The sequence below is a fragment of the Musca domestica genome, unplaced genomic scaffold (assembly GCF_030504385.1).
Source record: "Musca domestica strain aabys unplaced genomic scaffold, Musca_domestica.polishedcontigs.V.1.1 14, whole genome shotgun sequence".
NCBI classification, from domain to species: Eukaryota; Metazoa; Arthropoda; class Insecta; order Diptera; family Muscidae; genus Musca; species Musca domestica.
In genome coordinates this window covers 142,901-165,091 of record NW_026712192.1, presented here as the reverse complement: position 1 = coordinate 165,091, position 22,191 = coordinate 142,901, and the positions used below count along the sequence as shown (strand labels likewise).

Below are 22,191 nucleotides of genomic sequence, written 5' to 3'. Positions count from 1 at the left end.
CGTATTCCAGATTGGCCTTCTCTCTTTAAATTTATTTAATAAAAATATTACTTTTTAATGAGTTTTTAGAATAAAGAATCGCTAAAATCCACATTTTTACAAAAAAAAAAAAATAAATAAATAAATAAAAATAAAATAAATAAATAAACAAATAAAATAAAAACCTCTAATAATGGTTGACCAACAGGGGGTACTAACGAAATTTTTTTGAAAATAAATTTTGAACAATCTTACAATTTCAGTAAAGATTAACATCAGTGACATTTTTAAGAATATTTTCCTAAGAGCCAAAAGGGTTATTTGCCCAATCCCCATGACATGTATTCTAGGCGTATGATTATTGTCAACACTTATTCGATCCCAGGAACGAGATTCTACCTTTTTCTGCTTCCCTTTAAAATGTATTTTTAAGTTGGTAAACCTTTTCCACACAAAAAAATAGATAAAACCTTTCAAAGGGGTCTGATAAAAAATCCGTTAGTTTTTAGGAAAAAACAAAGGCCAATATTAATGTCAAGTTCCATAAAAAAAAATGTAAATTGACATTTTTAAAGGTTTTTTTTAACCAACTACTGATTATTTTTAAAATATTTTCACCAATGGACCACCAACTTTTTTTATAACTTTTTTCCAAGTGCCCAACAGAGATATTGTGTTACAACTTGAGGCGTATGATTATTGTCAATACTCATAGGTACCAAAGAACCATCATATCTTCAAGGGTCATTAAAGACATTAGCCCATTACTCGTCATGTATTCTAGGCGTATGATTATTGTCAGTACTCATACGTACCAAGACACGACATTCCTTACCCTTTTGCTGCTTCCCTATAAAATTTATTTCAAAGTTAGCCTTAAAAATTCGTTGTTTTTTTTTTTTTTAAGAAAAAAAAATCAAATGTTGAATTCCATAGACAAAAATAGCAGTAAATGGAATTTTTAAGGTTTTTTAATAACCAACTACTTCAACAGCCCTGAATATTTTAAAAATATTTTCAATGGATCATACTTACCCGAAAATTACCCTTTTTTAATTTTTAATTCAAAAACCTCCTTGGAGTCGATTTTTCGGAAGAAAAAAGATTTGAAAACCATTTTGTTCATAGACCAGAAGGGCAATAATTGGCATTTTATTTAATTTTCTTGAAACAAAAAACTGACAAATCTGATTTACTTAAAAATAATTTTCATGGACTCTAAATTTACATTAATTTTTTTTTTTTTTAGATTTTTTTTTGCAATTACCAACAGAGATGTGTCATTGCTTTTTATGTATTTTTTTTGGGCGTATGATTATTGTCGGTACTCATACGGACCAAATAACGAACTTTACTATTTCTTTTTTCTCTTTAAAAATTCATTAACAACATTTTTTCAAAGGCCCTCAGAGATATTTCCAATTAGCTATTATTTTTTTCTGGGCGTATGATTACTGACAAGACTCATACGTGCCCATTAAGGGCCTTCACCCTGTTGTTGCTTCCCTTTAAAATTTATTTTTAATTAGCAAACCTTTTTCGCAAAAAAAAAAATAATAAAAAACCATCCAATGGCGCCATTTGAAAATCCCTCCTCAATACATTGTTGTTGTTGTTGGGATGTTTTCAATTCAATTTTTCGTTGCCAATATTGGTTATTTAATTTGTATTTAATTACATTTCTTTTAAATTTAATTTATATAGAAAAAAATCAGCTATTCTTCTCTCTCCCTCCCTCTCTCATTTCTCTTACCCTGAACGTCTGCTTGGCCGGCCATCCCTAGCAAATGAAATGAAACTTGTCGTGACATTCGTTATTCTTCTCTGTTTTTTTTTTTTGTTTTTTGCAATTAAAAACAAAACAAGGTGTGAAACATATTCCTCGTGTGCAGGCACACACAAACACATGCACACACACAGAGAGATATAGGCAGACAGACACCATTGTCTGCCAGCCGGGCTGACTGATTCCAACACCACTTGACTGACAGTAGGACATATCGTAGAAAAAAAAATAATATCAAGCTATTTACCCAGTAATTACCAAAATGTATGTATGTAGCTGTGTGGATGTATGTGTTTGTGTATTTGCTTGTATTTATCTATTTCGTTTTCCTGGCCGACCTGGCCAACCATTTACTTTCTTCTTAACCTCATGCTCACATTGGTTCATTATTTTTTTTGTCAGACAAACGGTGAGCAGCAATTCAGACAACGAGGCAGTCATTCATTCAGTCAGTCAGCCAACCAACCAATCAGCCAGGCAGCCAGCCAGCTCGTATTGTTATTCATCCAAACAAATATCAATTTGAATGATTGACATCTATTAGAGCGCACATGTTGCTCATTAGAATATTTTGTTGAATGTTTGTAGTTGTTGTCGTTCGGTGTCGGTGTTTGGTTGCCACTCTGGCCCCCACACCCTCTTTAACTGACTGTGCCAACAATGTGCCCAGTGAGTGACTACTGCATTTGTGGTAGTTGTTGTTGCTGAATTTTGTGTTTGTTGGTTTTTTTTTTTTTTTTTTTTTCATTTGCTTTTCATTTTGCTTTTCATTTTTAATTTGCATTTATTTAGTTACCGTAAAAGTCCGTATAACACTTAACGCCATGCAAACATGGATGGGATTGAATGAAGACAGTGAGGTGCAAAAAAAAAAAACATAAAAGAAAAGGACATGGAATTTGAAAAAATAAGAAAAAAACCAAAATTGTGTTGTATTGTTTGGTATAGACAGGGTGAGATAAAAAAACTGCAACAAAATCAAACGCCATAATTTTTAATTTTTTTTTTTTTTTTAGAATGAAAGCAAAAATGTCGGAAATAGCATCAAATTTTAGAATAAGTTTAGATTTGTTCGAATTGGTCACCTTTGGCACGAATTATGGCCTTCAATCGGCCAATGAAACCATCACACGCTGCCCGAATGTTGCTCTGCGGCAATTTGGCCCATTCCCGGCGAAGTGCTTGCTTGAGGTAATCGACACTTTGGTATTTTTTAGTGCCAACCTTGCTTTCCAAAATACTCCAGACACAATAGTCTAACGGATTGGTATCCGGAGATTTTTTGGTGGCCATTGTGCGCTGGAAATGAAGCGAGGAACCTCATTTTGTAGCCATTCTTGGGTTGGTGAGGCGTACTGTGTGCGATGGTGGTCGAAAGAGCTTCTCTTCAAATGTCCTACTTCTTTTGGTTCATCCCCCACAGCGATCAAATTTTTTGAATATAACGTTCATAAAATTCGAAATAAACATCCGTTTCACTTCAAATATTACACATCCCAATATTTTTATTAATACAATATCTGGTGGAAAGATAGGACATATGGGACCTCTTCTTCCGGTACCTCCTCCACAAAGGGGTAAAATTTTTGAATAACCAAAACGCTCATAAAATGTGAAATTTGCATCCGATTATCTTCAAATTGCACACATCACATTATTTCTATTAAAACTAGACCAGGTGTAAAGATGGGATATATTGGTCCACTCCTTCTGGTACCTCCCCCACAAAGGGGTAAACATTTTGAACAAGAAAAACGCTCATAAAAACGTTAAACAAGCGTCCAATTCTCTTCGAATTTCACATATCCCAATATTATTATTAACACAAGATCTGGTGTGAAGATGGGATATATCAACCCACAGCTTCTGGTACCTCCCCCACAAAGGGGTAAACATTTTGAATAAGGAAAACGCTCATAAAAACATGAAATAATCGTCCGATTCTCTTTAAACTTCACACATCCGAATATTTCCACCAACACAATATCTGTTTAAAAGATGAGATATGTCGGTCCACCCCTTCCGGTACCTCTCCCACAAAGAGGACAAAATTTGGAATAATTATAACTCTTATAAAAGGCGAAATTAGTATCCGATTCTCTTAAAATTTCACACATCTCAATATTTTAATTAACCCAAGATATGGCGTAAAGATGGAATATGTAGGTCCACCCTTTCCGGTGCCTCTCCCACAGAGAGATTAAAATTTGGAATAATTTTAACTCTTATAAATGGCGAAATAAACATCCGACTCTCTTCAAATTTCACACATCTCAATATTTTTATAAACACAAGATCTGGTGTGAAGATAGAATATTTCGGCCGACTCCTTCTGGTACCTTCCCCACAGAGAGGTTAAAGTTTGGAATAATTATACCTATCATAAAATGCGAAATAAGCATACGATTTACTTCAAATTTCACACATCTCAATATTTTTATCTCCACCACATAGGGGTTAAAGTTTTAAATAACCAAAACGCTTATAAAATGCAAAATAAGCTTCCGATTATCTTCTAATTTCACACATCCCAAAAGTTAACCATCTGACAAGATCTGCTGACAAGATATGTCGGTCCACTCCTTCTAACACCTCTCCCTCAAAGATTCACAATTTTCAATATTTATTTCCCTCATAACTAGCGAAACAAGTCACCGATGCTTTTCAAACTTGGTATATCAAAGTGTTTTTCTTAACCAGAAATCTGATGGGAATATGGAATTTATCGGCCCACTCCATACGGTACCTCCCCCTCAAAAATTTAAATTTTTCACGCCCCAAGATTTTTGTTAGTAATAAATAAATTGGAATGCTTCAGTCCACTATATCCGGTAACTCATGCAAATTTCGACATTTTACAAATCATTACACATTTCATATAAAATGAAGGGTAGGGATCTGGCACGTTGATAAATTTATATCGAAGTTTGGTCAGATACACAATTGACAACATTGGCCCCTCCTTTCGAACCACTCCCATAAATGTTCAAGATTTAGAATAATCATAACGCAAGTCCAAGTATATTTTAATTAATAATCTCACAATGGCTGAGGGTATACATCTGTCGGCAAAACCGACTGATACTTTTGATTTTTTTTTTTTTGTATTTTTATTAAATTATTTCATTTTTTGATATTTATTTATTTATTTTTTAATTTTATTTATTCACTTATTTTTATATTTATATTTTATTTATTTATTTTTATATTTTTTATTTATTTATTTTATTTATTTTATTTATTTATTTTTTTTATTTTATTTATTTTTTTATTTATTTATTTATTTTTTTTTTTTTTGAAAAATAAATTTCTGTTTTTTTCTACAATTATACCCATTTTTATCACCCACTGTAGTAAACTAAACACCAACTACAGTTTGATTACATATATATGTGCATGTATTCATATATCAATTTTTTGTCGAGTGTGCGTGCACGTGCATTTGAGTGTATTATTAGCATTCAAATGGTTTGTGCCCTCAAAAGTTGATGTCATTCTCCTAATGATGACAATAACAACAACAACAGCCACAAGAAAAAATTTGCCAATGTAAATGGCACACATAATACCCACTAGAAAGCCAACAAACAAAGAGTAATTATGACAGAGAGAGGGAGAGAGTGGAATACAACAACTACAACACGTTTATGCAACAATACAAAAATTCTATGGCACACATCAATGCAAAAACACACCCATAGCTGAAAAGGAGATTGCACTTTCTCTGGCTCACCATATACACAGACACACTAACGCTCACTCACATTGAATTGTGAGTATGCACTCTCTCTTGTATCATCTCACCTAGAGGCAGAGTATAGAATTAACTTACGGTATTTTGAGGTTGACCAAATAAATTGTTTGTTGATTTTTTTTTTCGAATTTGTTGTTGTTGTATGTATGTACTATAGCTACAATAATATAAACAAAAATATAATTATTAATTTATTAACAAAATTTGCAAAAAAAAAATTATCAATAATGTCACTACCACTGGCCCATTGGCCATGGATTCTCACTTTCTAGCCAAACATGTGTTGGTGTTTTTGTAATGCAAACAGTTTGTACACGTGCCATCCGTGTTATATGTGGATGTGTGTTTTTCCCTCCGTTGGCATATGCATCATAGATATATTGCTTTGCTATCTATATAGCAAAAAAAAAAAACGGGGGTGCAAAAACAACAGTAAAAAACAATATTTTTTTCTCGCGGAGAATGCAAAAGGAGAAAAGTCAATAATTTAGTTTTATTATCAGATTTAGTTGTTGCTGTCGTCGTCGTTGTTGTTTTTTTTTTATTATTTATTTTAATTGCTGGTGAGAGAAGGCCTGCCAATCATCAACTCAACATCAATTTGCAATTGACTTTTGACGTTGTTCGTTCGTTTGTTTTTTTCCTTTATTTTTTTTTTTTTTTTTTTTTTTTTGAACAAATTAAATTTGTGAAATTTTTTGTTTCATTCAATTATTGGATTAATTGAATTTTTTATATTTTTAGAAAAATTATATATCTCTCATGGAGAGTATTTTTTTTGATTGCAAAATAAATTACAACGTGTGTAAATTAACACCAGCAACAAATGGAACATGCAACGTGCTAAATATTGGGGATATTAGGGTGGATATGAGTTTTTTCTTCTTAAATGAAAATTCATATTTATTTTTGGTTCAAAAAATTACCAAAATCTTTCATAGAAAGGTGACAACATCTCTAAAGCCATGGGAGCGTATGATGACGGTCAGTACTCATACGCCAGAACTAACTACATTATACACGGACAGAGAATTTTATAATCATTTGAGAATTTTGTTTGAAGAAGCATCATTTTAGAAGGATGACGTCAGAGACACAAAATATTCTTCATCAAATTTTACTATAAGTCAGCTTTGTTGGAGATTTTTTGCATAAACTCACACAAAATACGGCTTTAACCCATAAATGTCTTTTTAGTATTTATGAATTCCTGACGTTTGCGTAAGATTTAGACTTTTGGAGTCTTCTAGGAATTTTAGCAGAATTGTATTACAAATAATTTTGTGGCATTTTTGGACCCCCTACGACCCCCTTTAAAAGGGGTGTTTTTAACCATATTTTCATAAAAGGAGACCTTTTGAATACCTAGAGGGTTAAAATCTCTGACAGAAATATTATTCCCCGTTTTGTTATCTCTGATATTGTCGAAGACACTATAAACCAAAAAGGGAACGGATTCCAAGGAATCTTAATCCGAAAACTCTTCCAAAAGAGTGGACTTGTCATGATCCCATTTAAGGGGAGTTTTTAACTGTAGTTTCGAAAAAGGATCAAAAAAAAACCTTTTTTGACTCACATGAAGGTTAATATTTTTGATCGAAATAATCTTCGTATTGTAATCTAAAATATTGCCAAATTTCCTAAAATTCCTAAAATTGACGTATTCCAAAGAATTCTTATCTGAATATTTCTCGAAAGTGTTAAAAAAGGGGGAACTTGCCTCCTTTACAGGGTGAGATAAAAATCTGCAACAAAGTCCAACGCCATAATTTTTATATTTTTCTGTTTTTTTAAATTTTATTGAATGAAAGCAAAAATTATCGGGAATAGCACCAAGTTTTAGAATAAGTTTAGATTTGTTCGAATTGATCACATTTGGCACGAATTATGGTCTTTAAACGGCCAATAAAGCCGTCACACGCTGTCCGAATGTTGCTCTGTGGTATTTTGACCTATTCCCGCCTACGCGCTTGCTTGAGGTAATCGATACTTTGGTATTTTTTAGTGCCAACCTTGCTTTCCAAAATACTCCAGACACAACGGATAGTCCAACGGATTGGTATCCGGAGATGTTGGTGGCCATTGTGCGCTGGAAATGAAGCGAGGAACCTCATTTTGTAACCATTCTTGGGTGGCGCGTGCTGAGCCCTGTTGAAATGTCCAAAGTCTGCGACCAAATGTTTGCGTGCCCCAAGGCTTTAATACACCCTTCAGAATATTTTCGCGATAATATTCGGCATTTATTCTGATGCCACGGCGGAGAGCGACCAGGACAACGAATGTTTTCCCATCGGAGAAAACCAAATTCGGCAGTTCACCACTTTCGGCCAAGCGAATTGAAGCTCTTTAGCTCTTTTGAGCCTATTTTTTTCTCTTGCGGCGTAAGTTCTTGAACTTTTTGGAAGCCACAGAGGCTTTTCCCCGAGTTCATTTTTCAATATTTGCCGAATGAAATATTCAGATATGTTTAGCTCACGAGCCATTTTTCGGTCACTGCGATGTGGGTTTCGATCAATTCGCTTCTTTACTTTTCGAAACATTTCTGCGCACGATAACTCTCGAATGGAGTATCCGATTGGATCGAAACTTGGTACATCATAATATTATTATTAAACTTAGATCGAGTTCGGAGATGGGCAATATCGGTCTACTCCTTCTGGTACATCCCCCACAAAGGTCGACATTTTCGAAAAAAATATTTTCCTGAATAAAAAACGAAAGGATCATTCAATTTCGCTCCAAATTTGCAAATCTCAATATTTGCATCAGTGCTAGGCCAGGTGTGAAAATGGACAATATCGGGCCACTCCATCAAGTACCTACCCCACAAAGGTTCAAAATTTTGAATAATTATCGCTCTTATAAAATGTGATGTAAGGGTCCGATTATCTTCAAATTACACCCATCACAATATTTTCATAAACTCAAGATCTGCTGTTAATATGGAAAATAACTGCCAAACCCTTCTGGTACCTCCCCAACAAAATGTCGAAATGTTGAATATCCATGAAGCTCATAAAACGCGAAATTAACATCCGATTTCATTCAGATTTGGTAAATGCCAATATTTTTATCAACATAAGATCTGTTAAAAAGATGGTAGAGATCGGACAATTTCTTCTGGTGCCTACGGTTCAAGATTTTGAAAAACAGAACGCTCAAATAAAGCGAAATAAGCATTCAACTCTCTTCAAATTTAACAAATCCAAATAATTTTGCTAACACAAGACCTGTTGTAAAGATAATATGTATCTGCCAACCCCTTAGGGCATCTCACCCACAAAAGGTCACAATTTCAATATTTCCCTTAACCAGAATCTGATATGAATATACAATTTATCGAATTCGCATAAAATTGGATGAAAAAATGCAGATACGAATTGAATTCGGAATCTTCCCCACAAAGGGTCAATAGTCTGAATAATCATAACTCAAGGCTGGGGGTATAAATCTGCCGGCAAAACCTACTGATACTATTTTACATGTTATTTCTGAATGATCTGCGATTATTGGTTTTTTAATAGATGTTCAAAATAATTATTAGCAAACCTTAAAAGCTAGGCTTTTGGCTTGAGTAGCGGACTTTTGGTCGTATTATTAACAACATAACACATACGCCACACATGCATCCTATAATTAACATTACTCATACGCCTCTTCAATCAGCCATCAAATGAACTATTTTATATTCATAGCTACCCTGTTTTCTGACTAAAAACCGAACAAAGCCATCAGCGAAATACAGTCTCCTCTGATGTTGGTGTTACAAATTACATCTAGCTTACAATCTCTAAATTACACAATTCTCTAGATTGTTCACCGACTCAATAAAACAGCAATTAATATTACACTGCAGTAGATTTTTTTACAAAAGGTGTCTCATATGGAAAATTACCCATAACGACACTGGCATTTAATTTTTGTTTTTTTTTTTGTTAAATTAAACTATTTCAAATTAAAAATAGCTGCCAGCAAGTCATTTAGATTTTATAAATATTTTAATTTTTATCTATTCTCCACAAAGGTTTAAGGGATTGTGGTGGTGGAGGAGAGAGAGAGAGAGGGAAGAAGGTGGTTAGAACAAGTTGTAGTTGGTTGGTTGGTCTGTTGATGGGTAACGTGCATACGTAAATAATTATATTTCTCTCTCTTCCTCTCCCCCTCTCTCAATCTCTCTGTCTTTCTTGGGGACACGTGTTTTGCATTCAAACTTGTTTTTTTTTGTTCATCGTCATGTAATAATTCACTTTTGTGCATTTCGGATTTTCTCCAAGCCTGCCTTATCCAGCCATCCATCCATGCACACCTCTCAACCATGTGCATATGGCGCACATTTATGACCAATTTAAAAGATTATCAGCCATGCAATTTTTTTGTTGGTTTGTTGTCGTTTTTTTTTACTCTTCTTTGTTTGTTGTTATTGCTTTGTTTTTTTTATAAATTTTATTCGCGCAATCAAATTAAAAAAAAACCCACAACAAGATTTGATTTTTATGGCAAACACGTTTCAAGCCGAACAATTGTTTTTTTTATTACTCCATCGATTTGCCTGCCTGCTAATAGGCGCCATCACATTAAGCCCGCACATGTTTTGGAAGAATAAGTGAGAGCAAGCCAAGGTGTACGGATTGCATCCTTTATAATTTATATTTTAAATTAAAATTATTTAAATTTGTTCTCTACAAAACAGGATGTGAAAAATATTCTCCTCAGGGACTCAGAGAATTTTTTCTATAAAAATAAATTTCTTCAAAGTTCTGAAAAATCTTCAGTGGTCTGAAGATTTTTTCTCTAAAGAAGAAAATGTCCTCAGAGACCTGTGGGAACTTTTAAGCCCCCAGCCATATGGCTACAGGGGGTATATGTCCTTTGTTAAGGTCAAAAAGTGACTTAACTTCTGTCTTCTAAGAGACTTGAGAAATTTTTTCTTTAAAAATAAATTTTTTCAGAGTTCTGAAAAATATTTCTTCAGTCGTCTGGAGATTTTTTTCTGTATAGAAGAACCTGTCCTCAGTGGCCTGTGGGAATTGTTATGCCCCCAGCTATATGGCTACAGAGGGTATATGTCCTTTGTTACAGTCAAAACGTGACTTATCTTCTGTCTTCTAAGAGACTTGATATTTTTTCTATAAAAATAAATTTCTTCAGAGTTCTGACAAATTTATCTTCAGTCGTCTGGAGATTTTTTTTCTGTACAGAAGAACCTGTCCTCAGTGGCCTGTGGGAATTTTTTAGACCTCGGCCATATGGCTACAGAGGGTATATGTCCTTTGTTACGGTCAAAATGTGCTTAATCGAAACAATGGTTTTAGACCCTAGGTCTCTTTGGACCAAATCCGTTCCAAGACATTTGAAACTATCGGTGTCATCCCGTTTATCTGTCTGAAACACTCCTGCTGGTACCTCCCTCACAAAAGGCCAACATTTTCATAGAATATAATTTATCTCATTGAACAAGAGAGGATCTCTATTTTTGTGTTAATTTTGCAAATCGAAATTTTATTACCAGCGCTAGGTCCGGGGGAAAATGGGCAATATTGGCCCACCTAATCTAGTACCTCCCCCACAAGGGGTTAACATTTTTGAACAATTATAACTATTATAAAATGTAAAAAAGAGTCAAATTGTCTTCATATTTGGCACATCTCAAAATTTCTAACAACACAAGATCTGCTGGAATATATTGGAATATATCGGTCCACTCCTTGTGGTACCTCCCCCACAAAGGCGTCAACATTGCGAAAAAAGCTTCCGAATCGCTTCAAAATTTACACATCTCAATACTTTTACTAACACAAGATCTGGTGTGAAGACTAAATATATCGGTCCACTCCTTCTGGTACCTCCCCCACAAAGGGTCCCACATTTTGAATAATTATAACTCTCATAAAATGTAAAATAAGCATCTGTTTACTCTCAAATTCGGCACATCCCAATATTTCTATTAACACAAGACATAGTGTGAAGTTGGAATATATGGGACCACTCCTTCTGGTACCTCCCCCACAAAGGGGTCTAAATTTTGAACAATTATAACTCTCATAAAATGTAAAATAAGCATCCGTTTGCATTCAAATTCGGCACATCCCAATATTTCTATTAACACAAGACATGGTGTGAAGTTGGAATATATCGGACCACTCCTTCTGGTACCTCCCACACGAATGGGGTCAAAAATTTGAATAATTATAACTCTCATAAAATGTAAAATAAGCATCCGTTTACTTTCAAATTCGGCATATCTCAGTATTTCTATTAACACAAGACATGCTGTGAAGATGACCTACATCGGTCCACTCCTTCTGGTACCTCCCCCACAAAGGGACCCACATTTTGAATAACCAAAACTCAAAAAATACGAAGTGAGCATAAGATCACTTTAAAATTCGGCATATTACAATATTTGTACTAAAACAAGATCTGCTGTAAAGATGGGATATATCGGTCCACTCCTTCTGATACCTCCCCCACAAAGGGTCCCACATTTTGAATAATTATAACTCTCATAAAATGTAAAATAAGCATCCGTTTACTTTCAAATTCGGCACATCCTAATATTTCTATTAACACAAGACATGGTGTGAAGTTGGAATATATCGGACCACTCCTTCTGGTACCTCCCCCACAAAGGGGTCAAAATTTTGAATAAATATAACTCTCATAAAATGTAAAATAAGCATCCGATTCTGCTCAAATTGCACACATTTCAATATCTTTACTAAAACAAGATCTGCTGTAAAGATGGGATATATCGGTCCACTCCTTCTGGTACCTCCCCCACAAAGGGTCCCACATTTTGAATAATTATAACTCTCATAAAATGTAAAATAAGCATCCGTTTACTTTCAAATTCGGCACATCCTAATATTTCTATTAACACAAGACATGGTGTGAAGTTGGAACATATCGGACCACACCTTCTGGTACCTCCCCCACAAAAGGGTCAAAATTTTGAATAAATATAACTCTCATAAAATGTAAAATAAACATCCGATTCTGCTCAAATTGCACACATTTCAATATTTCTACTAAAACAAGATCTGCTGTGAAGATGGGATATATCGGTCCACTCCTTCTGATACCTCCCCCACAAAGTGTTCTAAATTTGGAATAACCAAAATGTTCGTAAAATGCAAAATAAGCATCCGATTCTTTTCAAACTTCACAATATTTGTACTTAAACAAGATCTGTGGTAAAGGTTGAATATATCCGCCAATTCCTTCTACTACCTTCCCCACAAAGGGGATACAAATTCTGAATAATTATAAAAAAAATTCTCAGGCTCCTGAGGAAACTTTTTCCTATCGATTTGAAAAATATTACCCTCTATTTTTAAGATATTGTCATTTGCAACTCTACCTCTCCACCCCCATCATTCGGCCATGTGATTTGCCAACTTAGCTCACGTTTTTTTCAATCCTCCACTCGTTGGCTGGCGTCATTTCGAAAAACAATATTTCCTTCATATTTATTTAACCCATTTTTTATGGATTCCATGTAAAACAGTAAAAAAGTGAATTTCAATCTTTGACGAATAGTTTTGCATACAAAAGAATAAATGATTTTCAAAAAATCACAATAACAACAACAACAACGGCAGCAGAAAAATTCTTGAAATTATACAATATTGTGTGTGTTTTTTTTTAGTAGAGTAACCTCTAGCTGAGGATTTATGAATTGGAACTGAATTGAATGCATAATGGACACATGTTTGAAACGGATGTGTTGTTGCTGGTTTTTAGCAAAATGGTTGTTGTAGTCAAAGATTTCTCCATTAGCTAAGCCGGCACCGCTACAACTTGGTGTAAGGGAAATTCACGTGTTTTTCTCATATGAAAGAGTATAGAGAGAGTGAGAGAAGAGTAAAAGAGAAAGGATAGATTTATAAATAATTTCCATTTAATTTAATTTCATTTCAGAAAATTGAGAGAGTGAGAGGAGAGTAAAAGAGAAATTGTTAATTTTCAAATAATTTTCATTTCTTGTTGTTTTAAAGGAAAAATGATTCCCATTTTATTTCAATTATTTAAGAAATTTTATTTATTTATTTTTTGAGTCCCCAGGGTCGTATGAGTAACATTAATTATATAAATGTCCTCTGCGGCGTATGATTTATTTCAATCGCCATCTTCATAACTCATTTATTATACGTTACAAAATATCTATTACGAAGGTTAATGACCGGGGCAATTAATTGCCGTTTTTTGTTGTTGCCATTATTGTTATCGATTATATTTAGAAAGCCAAGAAAAATTATGGCCGCAATAGCTAATCAATGTGTAATAAATAGTATTTAATCAATAGTCTATTTTTTCGATTATAAAACCGGGGGCATTACGTCTGATGATGTTGTAATCTCTCACTGTTACTAACCTGTGATTGCATAAAGGTATTGTTGTAAACGTTTTTTATACCCTCCACCATAGTATGGAGGGTATGTTAAGTTTGTCATTTCGTTTGTAACACCTCGAAATATACATTTTAGACCCCACCCACAAAGCAACTCCGACTGATTATCCGAATCACAAAAAATTGTCCAAAAAAGTCTAAGTGCGCCATTATTCTTCCCCCCGCGAAGCAAGTGTTTGCGCGTCAAGACTTGACTTCGCGGGGGGAAGTCAGTGTAGGCACAACGGCAAGTTAAGACAAGTTCCGGCGCATTGCAGTCACGGCGGACCTGTCATTGTTTGTTTTGATTAGCCAGTGTGCTATTGACCTTGCTCGAGGACGCTTTCTTTTAATTTTTCTTTTATTCCCTCCAATGCCATTTTTAAAAAAAAAAAATCCGATTATCCGAATACTTGATAATCCGAATGGGTCTCGGTCCCCATTAATTCGGATAATTGGAGTTCTACTGTATTCTTGAACAGCATAAAATTCTATGTCGATATAACCACCCGTCCGATTGTCTATCCGTCTGTGGAAATAACTCTAGCTTCCGAACGAAATAAAAAAGGTTGATCAAATTTCACTCGAATCTATATTATGACTGCAGGACTTTTGGTATCGAAAATGGGCCATGTAGGTCCACGTTTTGGTATAGCCCCCATATAATAGTACCTTCCGATATTCGGTGTTTTGATGATTTTAGCGACATTACTTATCGGAATTGTTTCAAATTTGTTATTTAAAGTTCGTAATGGATACTACAGCCTAAGACAGAAAATCGTCTGTGCTGGTCCACGTCTTCGTATAGCCCCCCCTTTAACGGTACCTCCCTATATTCGGTATTTTGATGAGTTTAACTACATTATTCTCCGGAATTGTTTCAAATTTGTTATTTAAAGTTCGCAATGGATATTAGAGCCTATGACGGAAAATTGTCTGTGCAGGTCCACGTCTTCGTATAGCTCCCATATAACGGTACCTCCCGATATTCGGTACATTGATGATTTTAGCGACATTATTCACCGAAAATGTTTCAAACGTGGCATTTGAAGTTCGTAATGGATACTACAGCCTGAGGCAGAAAATTGTCTGTGCAGGACCATCTAAGACGGAAAATTGTCTGTGCAGGTATACGTCTTCGAATAGCCCCCATATAACGATACCTCTCGATATTTGGTACTTTGTTGATTTTAGCTACATTATTCTCCGGAATTGTTTCAAATTTGTTATTTCGAATTCGTAATGGATACTACAGCCTGTGACAGAAAATTGTCTGTGCAGGATCACGTCTTCGTATAGCCCTCATATAACGGCACCTCCCGATATTCGGTATTTTGATGATTTCAGCGACATTATACACCGGAAATGTTTCAAATTTGGTATTTGAAGTTCCTAATGAATACTACAGCCTGTGACCGAAAACTGTCTGTGCAGGACCACGTCTTCGTATAGCTTACATATAAAGGTACCTCCCGATTTTCGGTATTTTAATAATTTTAATATATATTTTTTTTTTTTTGAAAAGTGTCAAATTCGTTGCAAATGGTGGAGGGTATTCAGAGTTCGACCCGGCCGAACTTACGGCTTTTTACTTGTTTTTTTTAGAATTTTTTTCTCACTCACTGAGGTCTATATTTCCACAAAAAAGACCCCTTAGCATACCGAGAAAGTTTCTTCAGAGATCTATGGATTTTTTTTCGTTACAGAAAAAGACTGCTCCGATATCTGAGGGAGTCTTTTCTATTGAAAAGGTGTGAAAATGTTTTTTTTTTTTTTTCTAAAAATAGTTCCATTAGATAGCTAATTTTTTTCTATAGAAAAAAATCTCCCCAAAAATCTGGGAAATTTCTTGACATACAAAAATTTGTCCAGAGAAATCAGAGACCGCATATGTTTCTATAAAAAAGTCTCCTCAGATTTCTGGAGATATTGAAATAAAATATCAAAGGATTTTTTTGATAAAAAAAAGAATCCAGTCAATCAATCAATCCGAGTCAAAATCTGCCTTTAAACTTAATTTTTTGGGACAATTTTTTTTTCTAAAAAAAAAAAAATTGTTTTTCTAAAAAAAAAATTGTTTTTCTAAAAAAAAAAAGCTATGATTTTTTTTCTATAAAAAAGGCTTCTCAGATCTCTAAATTTTTTTTCTATAGAAAAAAGTCTCCTCAAAAATCTGGGAAATTTCTTGACATAGAAAAATTTGTCCAGAGAAATCAGAGGATTTTTTCCATCGGGAAATGTGACCTCATATGTTTCTATAAAAAAGGCTTCTCAGATTTTTGGGGATATCGACATAAAGTGTCAAAAGATTTTTTGATCCAAAAAAAGAATCCGGTTCAAGAATATTCAATCCGAGTCAAAATCTGCCTTTACACTTCATTTTTTGAGACAAGTATCAAAGGAAGAGTTATTCTACATCAAATTTCATTGTGAGTTTCCGAACAAAAATAATTTGTATATTCCATATTTAACATGAAAAAATATTATCCATTTTTTATCCATAAAAATACATTGTTTAAAAAGAAAAAAATTCATTTGTTTCAAATTTTCTATAAATTTCACTGTAGCCTGTCTGGACTGTTGAAAATTCTAAGTTGATCGGATATAATTCCTTTGTATATCAAAACCACAAAAGAAGATCCGAGTCCCCAGGCCAAATGTGGATAAAGTCTTTATTTTGTTTTGGCTGCTTACAAAGGGACAATAGGAAATAGTTTGAGTTATGTTTTGAAAAATTTAGGATAGAGCTTTGAAATTTCTCTTACATGCAGAACCATTGGTAAAGAAAGTTGAAAATATGCATTTTAAGTCCTTTTTTTTGGTATAGCCCCAATGTAAGGATAAATCGGGGTTTCACTTATTTTTTAACGTTTTTGGCCATGTTTACTCCAAACTCTTATAAAGTACGGTTTTAAATAGTTTCTGTAAAGAATTTCTTGCATTTAGGTAAGATTTAGACTTTTGATGTCTCTTAGGACCTATAAAGGAGTTAAAAATGACTTTTAACCATATTTTCAAAACAGGACGAAGATGATTTCTTTAACGACTCTCTTGAGGTTTAAAATGTTCGATCAAAATATTACACAACTAATTTGACCAGATACACGTGTCTTCTTTGTTAGCTCTAATTTCATAATCTCATCCAGCAGATTCTCAGTAATTATTGGAAAAATATTGAATTTTGTCGCACAGTGTAGATGTAGACGATAATTGATTTTTAATTCACAGTAAGTGAAACCGAACGTGTAGCCAACCAGCCATGAAATCAATTAATTTAACTTATGCAATATGCCCCCGAGTACAACAACAACAACCGCAACATGTATGACAGTCATATAATTACAACAACAAAGAAATGCATATACCATGTTGAAATGATAAGGCGAATATTCTATTGAGAAATAATGAAAATCTTGCCAGCCTGTGAGGAAATTTTGTTAGGAAAGGCAAAGGATTGAAAAGTGTACTCGAAAAAAATAAATAGAAAAAATTTTAGTTTTCCCGTCGGATAATTCGTTTTTGGTTTCTAAAAAAATGGTAAAATTTTTTAATGAAATTTTTAATTTTTTTGGGGAGGTACCTGCAGGTGCAGGCCGTTACATCACATCTACACACCAGATTTTTGTGTTAGTAAAAAAATTGAGACGTGTGAAATTTGAAGAGAATCGAATGCTTATTTCGATTTTATGAGCATTTTGGTTATTCAAAATGTTGAACCCTTTGTGGGGGAGGTACCAGAAGGAGTGGTCCGATATATTCCATCTTCACACCAGATCTTGTGTTGTTAGAAATATTAAGATGTGCCAAATTTGAAGACAATTGGACTCATACTTCACATTTTATAAGCGTTATAATTATTCAAAATTTTGACCCCTTTGGGGGGGAGGTACCAGAAGGAGTGAGCCGATATCTATCATCTTCACACCAGATCTTGTGTTAATAATAATATTTAGATGTGTGAAATTTGAAGAGAATCGGATGTATATTTCGCCTTTTATGGGAGTTATAATTATTCAAATGTTTGACCTCTTTGTGGGGAAGGTAGCAGAAGGTGTGGACCGATATATTCCATCTTCACACAAGATCTTGTGTTAGTAGAATTATTGTTATGTGCCGAATTTGAAATTAATTGGATGCTCATTTCGCATTTTGTAAGCATTTTATTTATTCCAAATTTTGACCCCTTTGTGGGGGAGGTACCAGAAGGAGTGGGTCGATACATTCCATCTTCACACCAGGTCTTGTATTGATAGCAATATTAGAATGTGTGAAATTTGAAGAGAATCGGATACTTATTTCGCATTTTATGAGTTTTATGATTATTCAAAATTTTGACCTCTTGGTGGGAGAGGTACCAGAATGGGTGGTCCAATATATTTCATCTTTACACCAGATTCTTTGTTACTAAAAATATTGGGATGTGTGAAATTTGAGGGAAATCGGATGCTTGTTTTACATTTTATAAGAGTTATGATTATTCAAAATTTGGGTCCCTTTGTGGGGGAGGTACCAAAAGGAGTGGACCGATGTATTCCATCTTCACACCAGATTTTGTGTTGGTAGAATTATTGTTATGTGTCGAATTTGAAAGTAATTGGATGGTCATTTCGCAATTTGTGAGCATTTTAGTTATTCCAAATTTTGACCCCTTCGTGAGGGAGGTACCAGAAGGAGTGGTCCGATATATTCCATCTTCACACCAGGTCTTGTATTGATAGCAATATTGGGATGTGTGAAATTTGAAGAGAATCGGATACTTATTTCGCATTTTATGAGTTTTATGATTATTCAAAATTTTGACCCCTTTGTGGGGAAGGTACCAGAAAGAGTGGTCCGATATATTCTATCTTCACACATGATCTTATGTTAGTAGAAATTTTGAGATGTGCCGAATTTGAAAATAATGGGATGATAATTTCGTATTTTATGTGCATTTTGATTATTCAAAATTTTGAACCTTTGTGGGGGAGGTACCAGAAGGAGTGGTCCGATATATTTCATCTTCACACCAGATATTTCGTTTATAGAAATATTGGGATGCGTAAAATGGAAAGAGAATCGGGTCCATATTTCGCCTTTTATGAGCATTTTAGTTATTCCAAATTTTGACCCCATTGTGGGGGAGGTACCCGAAGGATTGGACTGATGTATTCCATCTTCACAACAGATGTTGTGTTAGTTGAATTATTGCGATGTGCCAAATTTGAAAGTAATCGGACGATTATTTCCCGTTTTATGAGCTTCGTGGTTATTCAAAATGTTAGTCCATTTGTGGGGAGGTACCACAAGGAGTGGTCCGATTTATTCCATCTTGACACCAGATCTTATGTAAATATAAATATTGGAATGTGCCAAATCTGAAGACAATCCGGCTCTTATTTTACATTTTTTTAAGCGTTGTGATTATTTATTAAATTTGATATTTTGTGGGGGAGGTACTTTATGAAGTGGGCCGATATTGTCCATTTTCGGGCCTGCCCTAACACTTTTTAAAAATATCTGGATTTACAATGTTTGGAAAAAATTGGATGATCTTTTCTTGTTACATGACCTAAATTACATTGTCACAAATTTTGACTTCTTGTGGCGGAGGTACCAGAAGGAGTGAACCGATTTCGCCCAGCTCCGAACCCGATCTAAGTTAGATAATAATATTACGATGTAGCAAGTTTGAACTAAATCGGATACTCCCTTCGAGATTTATCGGTCAGACAGACAGACGGACTAACTCCCCTAGATCGACTTCAAGTGTCTTGAAACGGATTTGTTCCAAAGGGACCTAGGGTCTCAAACCATTATTTTGATGAGACACATTTTGTCCGTATCAGATGGGATATACCCTCTTTAGCCATACGGCTGAGGTTATAAAAATAAAACTCTCTGAATTTTTGCAACAACATTTATAGGTTAGTTTGAATTTCCAACCCTTTGCCTACCACTCGCTTTCTCTCATCCATCATCACCACCACATTTTCACATTGTTGTTTTGTGTGCTTTTTCCTTTTACTGTCTGTTGCTCATCTTCGTTGCCGCGCCAGCACGCTCCTTACTACCCTACCATCTTCATCCGTTTTTGTGTTTGAATTTGTTTTTATATTTTTAATTTATATTTTTTTTTTGTTTTTTTTTTTTTTTAATTTCCTTACATTTTTCCCCCACCCAAACCCAAAAAACCACCACAACCTGTTTTCCTTACGCACTTTTACACCAAAAATAACAACAAAATCCCAAAAATATTGGAAATCTGTAGAAGATGAAAATAATGGCTCCAATGCAACCTCCTTCATGCTAGTCAGCAATCCTGAAGAAGCACAAAAACAACAACAACAACAACATCAAGAACAAGAAGAAATGTTAATAGATATTGAGTGTGATGATGAAGATGAGCAACAACAACAACAACAACAACAACAACAACCGCAACAACGGAATCGAACTATTTCGAATTCCCGAAATTCTGCCATTTTATCAACTGTCGCCAAATTCACTCTAATCGATAGTAATGGCGAGATCTTTGGCAATGCTACCGCCCGGCAACCCATGTTGCTTACGAATACCGCATCCACCACCCCCTCTGGTGGTGGCATACGAATTGTCCCGCAGCCGGGCTTAAATACCAAGACCATTAGTATTCCCCTAAATGGCAAACAAATACCCATAGTGGCCGCCATGTCATACCCATTGACCCAAACGCAGCAGGCCTTGAACAATGCCAGCAACAATAGCGGTGGTGGTGTCGGCGCGGGGTCCATTGTGCCACGTCACAAACAATTCACCCCCCTAACACCACCGCCAACGTCCAGTAGAAAATTTGTTGAGCCCCTACAATCTCGTATACGCAGTCACTCAATGTCCTCCCATAAATTTTCAGCCCACCACCACCATCATCATCAGCACCACCATGGAGGAAACAGCAGCAGCAACGGGGGAGGCAATAGCATGATGGTCGATGACATACCACCGACGCAACAACATCCCAGCAGTTTTGCACTGACATCGAATTCACCGCCCCGACAGGGTGGTGGCGGCAGTCATTACATGCACATGATGACCGGTGCATTGGGATCCCAGCAGGCAGGATCTGCAGGTGGAAATGGGCATGTTACGCCTAGAAGGCGTACCATAAGTTCCACAAGTAATGGGTAAGTCAACAATGGCATTTTCTGATAAAACTTTCAATTTTCAATCAACTTTCGATTCCCCACCCCCCCACCACACAGGGCCGGTACCCGTGAAGTCCACAATAAACTAGAGAAAAATCGTCGTGCCCACTTAAAAGAATGCTATGAACAGCTGAAAAGTCAACTATCGCTAAAGGATGAAGATCGTCGAAAAACCTCGAATTTAGCCATTCTGGGTGAAGCTTTAAAATGTGTTGAGGTAAGTTTTGAGATTATATTTCCAAAATATGATTTTATTAAATCGTTCTTTTTTTCTCCAACCTCTGTAGACTTTCAAAAAACAAAATCAAGAATTGGAAGCGGAAAGGGAACATCTGGCAAATGATAAAATCAATTTGCAAAAACGTATTGTTACTTTAAAACGTGAACTTGGTCCAAAGTATGAACAAATATTCTCGGGTATATTTTCCGATATCGAAGTTGGTAGCATTCCAAGTGAGAGAGGTGAGTTACAAATTTAATATTTTATATAATTTTTAAATATATAAAAGTAAGGGATCCATTTTATTTTCTATAGGAAAAAAAGAGTCCTCAACCGGACCTGAGAGATTCTTTTCCATAGACAAAAAATCTTCTCAGGGAACCGAGAGATTCTCTTCTATAGAACACGTCTTCTTAGGGTCCCGAAAGAGTCTTTTCTAAAGAAAAAAAAGTATTATCAGGGGCCTGAAAGTTTATTTTCTATAAAAAAAAGTATTTCAGTGCCCGAGGGACTCCTTTCTATAGAAAAAAGTCTTCTCAGGGGCCTGAGAGAAAAGTCTTCTCAGGGGCCTGAGAGAAAAGTCTTCTCAGGGGGCTGAGAGATTCCATTCTACAGAAAATGTCTTCTCAGGAGCCTGAGAGATTCCTTCCAATAGAAAAAAGTCTTCTTAGGATATAACAGGTTAGATATTCTTTTCTACAGAAAAATGTCTTCTCAGGGGCCTGAGAGATTCTTTTCCACAGAAAACAGTATTTTCAGAGGCCTGAGAGACTATTTTCTACTGAAAAAAGGATTTATAGGGGGCTTGAAAATATCTTTTCTATAGAAAAAAGTTTTGTCAGGGGCCTAAAAGATTCTTTTTAAAAGAAAAAGTTTTCTCAGGGGCTTAAAAGGTTTTTT

The 22,191-nt window shown here is 35.0% G+C and overlaps 1 protein-coding gene across 12 annotated transcripts in view; it reads left to right on the top strand.

The window, feature by feature from the left end:
* LOC101901288 (uncharacterized protein DDB_G0283357) overlaps nt 1–22,191 on the top strand; it is a 162,249-nt gene that overhangs the window by 117,339 nt on the left and 22,719 nt on the right. For 10 of the 12 annotated variants that reach the window (XR_009341689.1, XM_059119062.1, XM_059119061.1 and 7 more), the window contains 3 exons: nt 20,159–21,050; nt 21,129–21,288; nt 21,359–21,533. Coding sequence is in view for 11 of the 12 variants with exons in the window: in XM_059119062.1 (XP_058975045.1) it covers nt 20,159–21,050; nt 21,129–21,288; nt 21,359–21,533 (1,227 nt within the window). In the remaining variant the exon portion in view is untranslated. The remainder of the gene's footprint in view (nt 1–20,158; nt 21,051–21,128; nt 21,289–21,358; nt 21,534–22,191) is intronic. The other 2 variants (XM_059119064.1, XM_059119054.1) reach the window with 1 other exon arrangement.